This window comes from Lacerta agilis, chromosome 17 (genome assembly GCF_009819535.1).
Source record: "Lacerta agilis isolate rLacAgi1 chromosome 17, rLacAgi1.pri, whole genome shotgun sequence".
In the NCBI taxonomy this organism is placed as follows: domain Eukaryota; kingdom Metazoa; phylum Chordata; class Lepidosauria; order Squamata; family Lacertidae; genus Lacerta; species Lacerta agilis.
Window position 1 is genome coordinate 28842779 of NC_046328.1, and position 14119 is coordinate 28856897.

The window sequence follows — 14119 nt, forward strand, 5'->3', positions numbered from 1 at the left end:
GGGAGTTATGGGTTGTGCGCCGATTGGAAACGCAGGCCCAATACTTTTGCGGTATTGCAAATTAATGCCCTGATATCACCATGAGCACAAATAATCATGAATGCACAATAGAAAGGATGTCCAGAGAGGCCCCTGGTTAGATGAACCCGCTAGTCTGATTCAGGAAAAGGCAGCTTCTTATGCTCCTATTCAAAGCCAACAGTGTGTTAGGTGCTGTACCTAAAAGAGAAGAGACTAGAGCAGGTGAGACTAGGGCTGCAGGAGGCGGGGAGGGTGTTAGTAGGGTGATGCAGTGACTGTTTAAATGTTAGCCAAAACATCCGCTAAGACGAAGGCTAAGGTGGTTCTGGGAAGGTGTGCCTATGCTGTCATTCTGCAGGAGTGTTGGAGGCCGGTTTCTGAGGATCTCCATTTTCAGTCACAAAAACCCAAAGCAGCAAGTTTCTAGTCCTTCTGAAGCAACGATACGCTTGCAAGAAAGTGCATACAGGAAGAAGTGCCAAATGCTCTCAAGACTTAGAATGCCAGTTCTGGCAAGTCGAATCCATCTGGTTTGCTGTAGTCAGGCTCTCAGGCAGCTTGCGTGTTACAGATATACGAAGGGAGAAGAGAAGGTCCTCTCTTCTTGGCCTCAGGCCCGTCTTAGAGGGATCAGCCGCCCTGGCGCAGCGATCCCTCGGCGCCCCCAGCCTGCCGCCTCTCCGCCTGCCTCCCTCCCGCACTGGCCGCCCCTCGGGAGGGGGGGTGGGCGAGCGGGGATGAGAGGCGTGGCGTTGGAGCGGGCGCCCGCGCTCCGGCGGGCGGAGGATGAGGGGCGGGCGGGTGGGCGCTCGCGCACCGGCGGGAGGGCGGGCGGGCTGCAAGCCGGCCGCCCTTGCCTCCCAGAGCCCCAGCTGGAGTGCTGGAAGGTCGCGCAAAGCCCGTGCCGCTTCAGCGCTCCAGCTGGGGCTCCGGGAGGCGAGGGCGGCCGGCTTACAGCCCGCCCGCCTGCCGGCGCGCGAGTGCCCGCCTGCCCGTGGGGGCGGGTTGGGGAGGGGGAGCCCGGTATGCCGGTGGGCTCGCGGGGGCGCCCCTGGGGTGCCCTGCGCCCTGGCGCGCCGCGCCACCGGCCTCTATGGATGAGACGGCTCTGCTTGGCCTTCTGAGAGGATTCGCAACCAGAAACAAGTTCCAGTCTGCCTAGCCCCCTGATCTTCAAAGCAGATGAGCTGTTTGACAGGGGGCTGCGAACAGGCTTGGTTGATGTTCCCAGGTGGATGTTATATTCCTCAGGCAGCGAAGACCTGCTCCCTTGCTCAGGAACAAACATTGGTCTGCAGAAACCCCTATTGGCAGTTGCTCTGATCCAGTGGGAAATTTAGGTTTGAACAATTAAAGGTGAATTAAAGTGGTCCGTTGCCCTAGGGCTACAAATTCACCATTGTGGTTAAGAAGGTGATGGGGAAATGTGCTGAAAAGTGTGGGTTGGACAACTGGTTAAGGGGAAGACCTGCAAACACCCTGCTTGCAGATCAGGAAGAATCTTACGGGCCTCCTTTCCAGTTGAGGTCAGACAGGACCCCTCCCTGCTGAACTGCCAGTGCCTATGGAATACTTTTCTTTTCTCCAGCAGGCATTTTAATTGAAGTCTGATTTTATAGTTTTAATTTTTATACTCTGTAAACCGCTTAGAGAGTGTTGCAGTTAAGTGGTACATAAATTGCTTGATAAAATAAAATAAATGCAGGGTGAATTCTCGCTGTAGTAAAAAAAGGAAAACAAATGCTCAGATAAAAATCTGGATGCAGTCTGTCCTTCGCATAAGCTTTGAGCAAGGCGGTGTAGTGTAGTGGTTAGAGTGTCGGAAGAGAACCTGGGAGACCAGGGCTCAAATCCCCACTCGCTAGTGAAGCTCACTAGAAGGTCCTGGGCCAGTCGCTGCCTCTCAACTTGGCCTACCTTGCAGGGTTGATGTGGGGATTAAATGAGGAGTGGGGTGTCAGGGTTGAGCCAGATGAGGAGGAGGAGTGGTGGCAAGCCCCCCCTGGCGAGGCTGCACCCGCGGAAGAACCTGGGGAAATGGAGGAGTTCATACCTGGAGAAGACTGGTGGCGGCACTCCTCAGAAGAGGAAGAATCAGATGGAGAAGGGGAAAGACCAGAACAGGAGGAGGAAGTCGAGCCAGAATCAGGCCCTTGTGAGGAGAGAAACCGGTGGGGCCCCTCCCCTCCTCCCTTCTTAGCTGTAGAGCGTAGAGCTGAGAGACGCAGGGAGCAATTAGAGGCAACTGCAGCTCATAAGAGACATGATTACGGACCGGCTACTTAAGGAAGGCCGGCTGCTCCCTTCACTAGCACTTGCAACTGCTGTGCTGAGTGCGTGGTTGTTCTTGCTCGTCCTGACTTTTCCTGACTTGGCTGGTTTCTGACTTGGACTGTTCCTGACTTCGGCTGGCTTCTGACCCAGACTCTTCGACCTCAGCTTATCTGACTCTGACTGCTGCGCTTCAACTTGTTGGCGCCCTAACAGGGGAGAGCCAAGTATGCCACCTTGAGCTCCTTGGAGAGAAAAAAAAGGTTGGCTATAAATGTGAATAGTAATATTATTAATAATATTATTATTAATAATAAATAAAATAAATTAAATATTAAGCCAGTTGACTCAGTGCTTTAAGTCAGCTCTCCACCATGACCCGTGAGTCGCCAGAGAAGCAGAAGTAAAGCAAATCCTCTTTGGGAAATCTTTGGGATAAGGGGAGGGGGCAGGAGGGGCGTGTATGAGGCCAGCCTTTTCTCATAGGGTTGGAAGGGCCCCTGAGGTTCACCTAGTCCAGCCCCCTGCGTTGCAGGAATATGCCGCTGTCCCATGCGGGGATCGAACCTGCCACCTTGGCATTATCAGTACTGCGCTCTAACCAGCTGAGCTCCTCTCCTCTCCACAGCTCCACCCTGACAGAGAGCCAGGCAACCCCGACCTGCACAGCCAGTTTGTGAAGCTCAACGAGGCCTACCAGGTGCTCAGCAAGGCCAGCAGCCGGAGGCGCTACGACAGCATACAAGCCGCCCAAGAAGCTCGGCCTCCCCCAGGCAGCCATGGCAGTAGCACCAGCAGCAGCACCAGGAGGAACCCTTTTGATTTGGGCGACTTTGGGAAAAGGTATGGAACGAGAGATGCCCCCCACCTCTGGGAACAAATCTTCCTGTCCTGTGAGCTTCATGCCAACTGCTCCTGACTACCACGCATAAGGGTAAAAGATCCAGTCCGTCATCCTGTTCTCACCTCCAGGCAGATGCCTGTTATGGGAAGCTGATAAGCAGGACCTGAGCACAACAGCAACTCTCCCCACTTAATATTATCATTTATTAAATTTGTATACTGCCCTTCACAGATCTCAGTGCGGGTCACCATATAAAATCACACTTGTGATCCCCTGAAGTGTCCCGATTTCCCCCAAGCATCCTGGAATTGCAGAAGCTGTCCCAGCTTCTGGTTTGAATCCTGGAATGTCCTGTTTTCTCCCTCCAGTGCTAAACTCGTGGAGGAGGATGAGCCGACACTTGCAGAGGTGCTGTACTCTTGTGCGAGTCAGCCGGCTCCTTTGAGAGCTTGGTACCAAAAGACGCATCTGCAGGAAGGTTGGCGGGTATGCAATAATAATCATAACAATCATGAGGATGATAATTTTATTGTTCATACCCCACCTATCTGGTTCAGCATCCTGTTCTGGCAGGGGCCAACCATATGGGAAGCTCACAAGCAGGACCTGACCGCTCTCCTCACTTGTGATCCCTGGCAACTGGCACTCAAGAGGCAACCCTGCCATTGGCTAGTAGCCATTGATCGCCATCCTTCTTTGTCCTCTGCCTTAAGCAATTACATCGTACAACTGGCCAGGGCTCTTCAAGCTTGGGCTGGCAGGTGTTTTTGGGCTACAGCTGCCCGCCATCTCTTGCCATTGACCACGCTGGCTAGGGGCTGATAGTAGATGGAGGCCAAACCCATTTGGAAGGCCAGAACTTCCTCCTTCAGGCTGTACAACCCCCTGCTCACCCCCCCCCCAACTGGAGAGGGCACCAAAAAATCTTGCACCTGCCCACTTCTGTAAGCAGCCAGCCAACCAGAATGCAGCGGTCTCTGTGCCAGCCCTTTGCTGACTTTCTCCTTTTCCCTGTAGGAGCGCATCAGATTCCAACGAGGACGTACGGTATTGGCAACAGTTCCACCACCCTCCTTCAGAGTCATTCTCAGGCCCCGAGTTCGAGAGGAAGCGTCGCCAGAACAGATACATCTTTGGTTACTGTTTGCTCATCATAGTGGGCGGTTTAGCTGCCCACTACATAGGATTCAGGTATGGGGCTGCTCCCTTCTCCTCGGTCCCTGCCCACCACCCCAAACCAGATGAGAAGGTTCCAGGTTTAAAGTTCTGGGGTGGGGAAGCTCAGGAGATTGAAAGTGGCCCTCTAGGACTCTGTATCTGGCCCTCAGAACTCTCAGCAGGCCGCACCCCCCACCAGCCCTGCTCCACACTCTCCTTGAGCGTTTTTGCCTGGCTGGGATGTGTCCTTGAACTCTGATAGCGCCTCTTGCTGGCCTGGAGGAAGGAGGGGGAGCGAGTGCAGGTGTAGAAACTAGCCTACTATACTAAGGTAAAAATTTGCACCCTTGGCTCCACCCAGAAGGGAAGGCTGCCATCGGGTTATAACAGCTTCCCCATCACTGCCCTGGTGAAGCTTGACAATGCATCACACAGATTTAGCCTGTTTCTTCCGCATAGTTTGCTGAGCCAATGGAGGGGCAAAGAGCTAAGTAGGGCATTGGGAATCCTCTCTGGCAGCACGCCCTGCTGCCTCCTCACCCCTGGACCACCTCCAAAGGTATCCTGCCCACACCACCCTGCTTTACCATCATGAAGACAAGCTGCGTGGGAAAGTGGGCAGTCCCAAAAGTTCTGAGGAGGCTGTGCGATTCGCAAGCCACTCCTGTTCCTTGAGGCTGGGAGCCAACTCCTCTGCTTTTTGGGGGGGGGGGGATTGTGGAGTTGAAGGGAACCCCAAGGGTCATCTAGTCGAACCCACTGCATTGCTTTGCTGATCATTATTTTGCATTTATATCCCACCTTTTTCTCTAAGGAGCTCAAGGCAGCATTTGGGATTATGGATGCAAAGCAGGAACACTGGAACATTATAAACTGCCTTCTCCCAGGCTGGGCCATTTGCACATCCTCCCTAGTACCGGTATTGCCTTCTCTGACTGTCAGGGTCTCGGGCAGAGACAGGCCTTTCCTTTCACCCGCTGCTCAAAATCCTTTTCATCGGAGGGGCCGGTGAGTGAACCTGAGACCTTCTGCAGGCAGGAGGTGTCCTTCCCTCTGTCACAGAGCAATGATCCTTCTCATTTGGTAGCTAAGACACTTGAGCTACGAATCAGGAAGTCTTCAGTTCAAATTTCGCCCCAGCCATGAACTCTCCAGGTGGCCTTAAGCCACTCTCTCACCCCCCCCCCCCAACATGCAACATGGATAGAATAAGAACACAGAAAGAGCCCTGCTAGATCAAACCAAACTATTCCACCAACCTCTTTCCAAACTGGGTGCTTAGAGAAAGCCCACAATGAGGACACAAAAGCAAGATTTCCCCTTTCCTCAGTTTTTTCACAGCCCGGCTGTTGTTTAGAGGTATACTGCCCCTACTCATGGAAGTTCCCCTTAGCAATCACAGCTGTCTTCTCTCCATGAATTGCCTTGGCCAACCTAGTGCCCTCGAAATGTTGACATCAGCCCCAGCCATCATAGCTAAAGCCACCGTTGCATGAAGAAGGTCCCAGGTTCAATCCCCAGCAGCATAGGGCTGGGATAGAATCTCTTGCCTAGACCCCCGGAGGGCCACTGCCAGTTGGTGGAGGCAATACTGAGCTAAGAGCCTGCTGGATCAGGTCAGTGGCCCATCTCATCCCCCATCCTGTTCTCATGGTGGCTAACCAGATGCCTGTGGGGAACCCGCAAGCAGGATTCGGGCAAAAGAGTCCTCTCCCCTCCTGTGGCTTCCAGCTACTGCATTTCAGAAGCATTACTGCCTCCAGCTGTGGAGGCAGAGAATAGCCATCGTGACTAGTAGCCTTCGATAGCTCTCCTCCTCCATGAATTTCTTTAATCCTCTGTTAAAGGTTGGTGGCCTTCTCTGTTTCCTATGCAGGCGAGTTTAACTACAGGCTGCGTGAAGAAGTATGGGCAACTTCCTATTTCCTCGGGGGTTATGTGCCAGGGCAGTGCACATTTAAGTGAAAATGTGTATATTGGGAACACCATTGAAAAAAGCCTGCGAACACCCTCTAAACCTCTGGGAACCCTTGAAAAACCTTTTTAAAAAACAAATCCCACCAAAACCACCCCCTCCAAACCTCCTTGCTCAAACTCCAGCTCTCCACAGGCTCCAAAGGGCTCCTGGGATTGCCCTTGTAAAGGTTCATGGGATTCTTAGACACTGTTTATGTGCAATTTTTGCTGATTTTGTACTATTTTGAGGCCGTTTTTGACCCTTTTCATGCCACTTCCGGCTTCACGGTGATGCATGTGGTCGCGGTCGCTTGTGTGTCAATAGGGGAGTTGTCTGTACGTCCTTTTATAAGGGAGCTTCCTGGATGATTGCAACATGCATGGCAGATAGGAGGAGCCCACATCAGACACACACATTTGTAGGCCATGGACTCTTCAGTAGAAGCTGGTACTGGTTTACATTCGCACAGATTTCATGTAGGGGAAGTCCCTCCTTTTGAACCCAGAAAGGAATGCAAGCCCTCATGGTCCTGGAGGCAACTGCCTTTGCATCCTATTGGCCTGTCTTGGTGGTACAGCAGACCCTTGTGCGGTTGCTGGTGCTGGGCTGGTTCTTTCCCTTCCTTTTTCCCCTGGCTTGCTTCGCCACCCCCCTCCCAGCAATGCAGCCTGCCAACCCCGGCTGCCAGCCAGCCAATTCTAATTCTAATCCATTGCCTAATTAGCCGGCCATGACCAGGGAGAGATTAATCGTGAGCAGCCTTTAATCAAGCCTAATGCAATTAAACATGCCTGCTTATGCTTGAACGGGGAGGGGCATTTAAAGGGGCCTGAAAGGGGGGGCAGGGCAGGGCAGGGCACATGGGTGGATCAAATTCCACACGCATATGGGGAGATGAGCAACAGGGGACAGAATGCCCCTCTCCTTCCATGCTTTTCATTTCCCTGAGTTTGTGGAAGGGCTGTGGCTCGGAGTGGGGTGGGGGCAGAGCATCTAATTTGCATGCAGAAGGCCCCTGGTTCCATCTCCAGGTAGGGCTGGGGGAGACCCCGTCTGAAATCTTGGAGAGCCGCCACATGCCAGAAGCATCTGATTGGCCACTGTGAGAACAGGCTGCTAGGCTACATGGGCCATAAGGGCTCTTCTTAATTCATAAAATAATTAATGCATCCACTTACTTTTCATTCATGCAGCAGTATTGTGCAGTGCTCAGAGGATCTTTCTGCAGAGCAGTTAACATGTTTGGGGTGGTGGAGGAGATATGCACCCAGTTTGAACAGTGCTGGGGTGAGGGAGCCTCGGCTTTGCCACTTCTTGCTTCTTCCCAGGTTGTCAAGGGAGGGCACCTTCAGCTGTCAAAACTGGTGGAGCTTAAGACACAACCCTGCCCCACGAAAAAATGCCCAGTAGAGGCCACCCATGGATAGATTTCAGCAGCCATTTTCCTCAGGCAGCTGCCAGCCTGCTTTTTAATCCCGCTTCCAGAACCTTTGAGCGATCTCCCCACAGATAAAGACTTGGGAACTGGGGGATGCACTTGTCAGTCAGTCCACAAACATTCCTTTCATTTTATTTTGCTGGCTAAGAACGAAAGGCGGCGTTTGCAAAGGATTCTGGGACGGGCAATGCTGTCTGCCTGCTCAAGAAGCTAAACACTCTACACTCGGGATCTAATCCAATTCGACGGACTCGTCACCCGTACCGTTTCGTTTCAGTTCTCACTTCGCTATTTTTAACTGTTCCTGATCCGGTCCTTCAGCTTTTCGGAAATAGCGTTACTGTTCACCTTTTTCAAGACGATTTCAGAGCTGACTGAAAACTCAATGAGCTGATGATTGCTCATTGAAGCATGCATCTTGCTGCAGGGTTACTGTCTGTTCAAGTGAGGATGATGAGGCGGTGATGGATCTCTTCCCCACACCCGGCCACTCACTGGAGTTACGGCTCTTTGCCATTTCTTTTCTTGTCAGCCAGCTAGCATTTTCACGTATATTGCCAAGCAAATGAGTGACTTACCACACCCCCCAAAAGCCCAGTTCATATTGGTCAAGGCATGGCTCTCAGGGAGTGCTGATGATTCCCCCTCAAATCCCACGCACTTTGGTCGGAGGGGAAAATAACAAAAACTGCAAATTATCTTTTTGCACAGATTAATAAGTATAAACAAGATGATAGGAAAATTAACCCATTACTATGACGTTGTCAATGGGATGCAGGTGTCGCTGTGGGTTAAACCACAGAGCCTAGGGTTTGCCGATCAGAAGGTCGAATCCCCGCGATGGGGTGAGCTCCCATTGCTCGGTCCCTGCTCCAGCCAACCTAGCAGTTCGAAAGCACATCAAAGGGCAAGTAGATAAATAGGTACCACTTCAGCAGGAAGGTAAACGGTGTTTCCGTGCACTGCTCTGGTTCGCCAGAAGCAGCTTAGTCGTGCTGGCCACATGACCTGGAAGCTGTACATGAAACGAGATGAGCCCTGCAACCCTGCGGACGACTGGACCTAATGGTCAGGGGTCACTTTACCTTTACCTATGATGTTGTTAGAAAAAAATATGTGCATCAGATTTGCACTTGAACTCTCACAAAATACATTAAAAGCCCATTTTGGGTTGCATCAACAGATGTCATGGATTCACATTAAGATGTAAGACAGTGGCTGCGCTTTCTCTGTGCATTTGGCTAAGCCACAGGGGCAAAAGGCGAGAGAAAGGTTAACGATAAAACAATGAATGTTAATGGTGGTTAATGGCTAACATAATCACGTCAACACTTCAGCTGGTGATGTTAAAGTAAATACACATTTCTGCAATACCCAGTTAGCAGACAGTTAAGGACAAGTTTGATGATGGTGTCCACACTTGGAAGCACGGGTCTGAGAGTTTTTTGCCTAGGAAAACTCGCTCTGTACCACTGAATTGGAGCAAATGCCCATCCACAGAAAACCCAATTGCTGTTTGCTCCAGTCCTGGTGGAAAGTGGTGGTGGGGGAAGTCTGGAGGAGCCTTAAATTGTTTGGGAAAAAATGCCGTATTAGAAAAATGCTAAAAGCAAAACAATATTGGGGGAAATCTGCAGAAGGTTGATGCAAGCAAGGAGTGGACAAGCAGACTGTGGGCCAGTTCAGTTTGCTCATAGCAAATTCTGCCACCCTCCCTGCTACACACACACACACACACACACAACCCCACAACCCCAGTTTTGCAGAGCCCAGGGTAAACACACAAGGCTATTAAGTGGCAAGACATTTTCTCATGGAAATTTGGGAAGATGGAAAAAGGGTGGGTGGGTTGAATCCTTCATTAGCTCTTCTTCCCTGCGCATCGATAGGACTTGTATTTATCAGAAGAGTGACATCCCTGCCATTGTTTCAGGAAGTGAGGCACCAGTGGAATAAGCAGTAGCCGTCTCTTTGACATGCTGTGAATATGTCAGACATTCAGGGAGGGGGAAAGGCAGTCTGCCAAATGGAAGGAAACATCCAGCACCAACAGCATTTGTGTGCAACTGCAACATAGAATGCAGGGAACATTGCGCGGGGTGTGTTGCTGTTGTTCGTTGACAGGGCAACTGCTTAGCATACAGAAGGTGCCAAGGTCAATCCCTGATGGCATCTCCAGGTGGGGTTGGGAGAGATCCCTGCCTGAAACCTTGGAGATCTGCTGCCATTCAGTGTAGACAACACTGAGCTAGATGGAGCTAATTGTCCACTTGGAATTCCGGAACCCAAAGAGTTCATCTCATCGTCTTCCACATCTGTCTCCCCAAACCCTCCCATCCCAGTTGTAAAAAAAAGACATGGACCAGGGCTGAAAATTTATCCAACTGCTTCCCCCCACCTCCAAGAGAACAGGATATTTGGTCTTACGCCATTTCTCGTCTCCCTGCACTCCCACCCCGGGGAAGGCCTCTGTCTTGAGTTAGGGCTATAAGGGGGCACAATGATTTCTGTCCCTCCCTGGGTCATTTGCAATCAGCACTGTTTTCATTCTGCTGCAGTTCAGCTTGCTTAGTTTCTGTTAAATGCATTATCAAAACTAACCAGTAATGCTTTACTGCTTCTGTTCCACTTCTAACCTCTACCCAAACACCTTTTTTTTCTTCCTTTTTTGCAGGAAGCTGGAGAAAGTTCACAGCAACTTCATGGATGAGAAGGACCGGGCCATAACCCAGATATATAATGAGAGCAAGGAACGGGCTAGGTACACATATTCTCTTTTTTTTTACCCCACATAAATGACCCTCAGTGTAAACTGTATTCTTTCTACAACATGACTGTCTTTTCCTTAATTTCCATAGTTTATTTTTAAGTTTTGCTAAATACAGCCGAAGCTCTGGGTAGCACTGAACCCTACAAGTTGTCCACATTGTGCATTTAAAGCACTATTATACCATTTCAGCAGTCATGGAGAATCCAGGGAACTGTACTTCATTAAGGGTGCTGACAATTATACTGCACCATTAACAAACCACAGTTCCCAGGATCCTTTGGAGGAAGCCTGTTAAAGTGGTATAAATGTGCTTTAAATGTATGGCGTGACCACTGAAAGTCTTTTTTTCCTTCCTATTTTTTTAAGTGACTTTATTGGGCAATTGCCACCCCCAAACAGCTTAAACCCATGAGGCTATGAAGACTAGAAACTTGCATTTTAAAAGTAAATAAATAAATTGAGAGCTGAGATCCTTGAGATGCGGATTTCTGCACCCAGTACCTTATTTTTAATTTGTTCTGATTTCTTTGCAGGGAGGTTATATACAGGTGAAACTTGAAAAATTAGAATATCATGGAAAAGTCCATTTATGTAAGCAATTGTTTTCATTAGCTGCTGGAGTTTAATATATGAGATAGACTGATGACATGCAAAGCAAGATGTGTCAAGCCTTTGCTTGTTATAATTGTGATGATTATGGCGCACAGCTGATGAAAACCCCAAAGTTGAAATTGTGAATTTGGGGTCCTCATCAGCTGTATGCCATAATCATCATAATTATAACAAATAAAGGCTTGACATATCTCACTTTGCATGTCATGAGTCTATCTCATATATTAGTTTCACCTTTTAAGTTGAAACAAAATAAAATAAAAAATTCCTTCCAGTAGCACCTTAGAGACCAACTAAGTTTGTTCTTGGTATGAGCTTTTGTGTATTACTCAGAAGGGTGGTGGGAATGGGTGATTGGCTGATAGGTGTGGAAAACCTGTTGATGACTTTTAATGACTGCAATTGTTCTTACAGGAAAAGGCAAGGGGTGAGATGGCTAAAGATACCTTTGACATGTATAATGAGATAAGAATCCAATGTCTTTGTTCAGACCAGGTTTCTCCATGGTTTTAAGTTTGGTGATTAGTTGCAATTCAGCCACTTCTCTTTCCAGTCTCGATATGGAGATTCCATTGTAGCTAAACCATTCCCACCACCCTTCTGAGTAATACCCCTCCCCACTCTCTCACTATATATAAGGGTCTGGTGACTTCTGTTTCAGTGTATCTGAAGAAGTGTGCATGCACACAAAAGCTCATACCAAGAACAAACTTAGTTGGTCTCTAAGGTGCTACTGGAAGGAATTTTTTATTTTATTTTGTTTTGACTATGGCAGAACAACACGGCTACCTACCTGTAACTTTTAAGTTGAATTACTGAAAGAAATGAACCTTTCCACGATATTCTAATTTTTCGAGTTTCACCTGTAATAACAAGCACTCATTGTCATTCCATTCCGATTTTCTTGCGTGGCGGTTGCATGTCTTTCCACTAGTCAGTCCTTTATCCCACACTCCTTAGTAAATTTCCCCATTGTTTTCCTAACTTCAAAAAGGCCTGCCTGTTGTTTTTAACGTGGATTCGTTGCACCAGAGCTGTTTAATCTCCTTTAATTGTGCAAACCTAAATTTCCATTACGCAATTGAATCCTTCCTGTAAAACAGTCTGGAAGGGACAGTGGCTTCTTCTCCCAAGGTATCCTGGGATTCTCTCTTAGGGTGTCTCCAGATGGTCTGTCTTTTGCACAAGGGATTCATGCGCTTATCAGAACTTTAGGTTTGGGCGTTTAAAGCGGATTAAAGGGCTCTGTCGTCCTGGCGCAACAAATCTACTTCAAAAAACAACAACAAATGCCAACTTCCTTCAGTTACAATAGTTACGGCGAGATGCACTGTAAAGTGCGGAGTGAGCAAACGATTAGCAGGCTGCAGACACATTAACATTAAACCCAGATACTGTATTTCCCACCCATCCTTGGTTTTAATGTGGGGCTGTTGGTTTGTTCGGTTGTAAGTCACTCTGGCTTGGCTTGGGCAAGCTAAAACGACTAACAAATGTAATACACAAACAAACAAGCATACCGCCCTTCATCAAAATATCTCAGGGTGGTCCGCAAGATAAAAATACAAGATAAAAGCACAAATAAATAGTTAAAGTAGAAGCAACAAAACTACAAGTCCCCGCCCAGCTCATAATAAGGCTGCACTTAAGAAGTTGGTGCCATTGAAAACAGGGATAAGAATTCATTGCAGTGCACTGTGTGCTTATGTGGGACACAGTACTAAGGTTTGCAGTGCTTTCGAGTAGGCTCTTGATTTACTGTAGGGGTGGGGAACCTCAGGCCCAAGCTGCAAATGTGGCCCCCCAGGCCCCTCTGTCTGGCCCTCGGAAGTCTCCCCAGGCCACACCTCCTCCCTAGGCCATGTCATTTATTGTTCCTGCTTTTTACCCTGCTTGAATGCTTTTGCCTGGCTGGAATGTGTCCTTGAACTCTGATGATGCAGCTCTCTCTCTCTCTCTCTCTCCTTTCTGTGTGTGTACCACTGATTTCTGCATGGCTGCAATGGCGCTTCCTGTGCATGGGTGAGAATCCCATCCATTGTTCTGCCCTCTTTTGACCATCACTGGCTCCTTGGAAGGTTCCCGCAATGTCAGTGTGCCCCTTGGGCTGATAAAGGTGCCTTTGCCAGTTTTAGCAATCTGCAACACTGAGCTTGCCTGCCTGGAGGAAGCCTGGGAGGTTCTCACCCGCTGTGCTTGTGCTTCCCCCACCCCCAGATCCATCGGCTTCCAGAAGCAGCAGGAGCTACTGCGGCAGAAGCACGCCGAATTTGCCCAGCGAAACAGCGCTATCTCCAAGCAGGTTCCAGGAGGAGCCTTGGACTCTGGGAGGGAAACGGCTCTTCCCATCTCCACTGCCAAATGAAAAGAAAAACTGAGTTGGACCTGAAATCCTCAAGCTTGGGTTCCCTGCCTTTGGTCGTGGCCGGCTGCTGGGGCTGAGGAAGGGGCATGTCTGAGCCTCCACCACCCATTTCTCCACTTGTCCTCCTTCCTAATAGAAACATCGCTGTACAGTGAAAACTGGATCTCTGTTGTTGTTTTCCTTGCCCTACTTCTCTTGCCACACAGAAATGCGCCATCCGCCCTTCCTCCACTCCAACCTGTTGTGGCCTCTCCAGGTAGGACTGAGAGAGACCCCCCTTCCTCGAAACCCTGGACAGCTGCTGTCAGACAGTGCAGACATTACTGAGCTTAGATGGAGCCGACGGTCTGGCTTGGCTTAAGGCAGCTTCCTATGTTTCTCTGCCCAGGAGTTTGACTGGAAGCAGGGCCTAGGAGCCCAGATTGGCAATGGCCTGCATTTCCGGCTCTTGGTCCGCGGCAGGGGTGGGGCAGCTCAGGTGTGGGGGCCAAATGCCTGGCCCTCAGGGCTGTCTCCCAGCACACCCCACTTCCTCAGGCCACACCCCTCACTGGTCCTGCTTCACATCCTTCCTTTTGCCTGCCTGGCTGGGATGCTTCCTTGAACTTTGATGGTGCTTGCCTGGATGGGAAGACAGAGAGGGCTGTGTGAGTGTGTGTAGAAACAAGTCTACTGTACAAAAG

At 49.7% G+C, this 14119-nt stretch overlaps 1 protein-coding gene across 2 annotated transcripts in view; it reads left to right on the forward strand.

Annotated features, from left to right (window-relative positions):
• The window catches only part of DNAJC4 (DnaJ heat shock protein family (Hsp40) member C4), a 43576-nt gene extending 29977 nt beyond the window's left edge, over window positions 1-13599 (forward strand). For both annotated transcript variants that reach the window (XM_033174928.1, XM_033174929.1), the window contains exons 4-7: window positions 2921-3135; window positions 4154-4327; window positions 10364-10450; window positions 13289-13599. In XM_033174928.1, the coding sequence (XP_033030819.1) occupies window positions 2921-3135; window positions 4154-4327; window positions 10364-10450; window positions 13289-13436 (624 nt within the window). In that variant the 3' untranslated portion in view covers window positions 13437-13599. The remainder of the gene's footprint in view (window positions 1-2920; window positions 3136-4153; window positions 4328-10363; window positions 10451-13288) is intronic.
• Window positions 13600-14119: the final 520 nt, after the last annotated feature.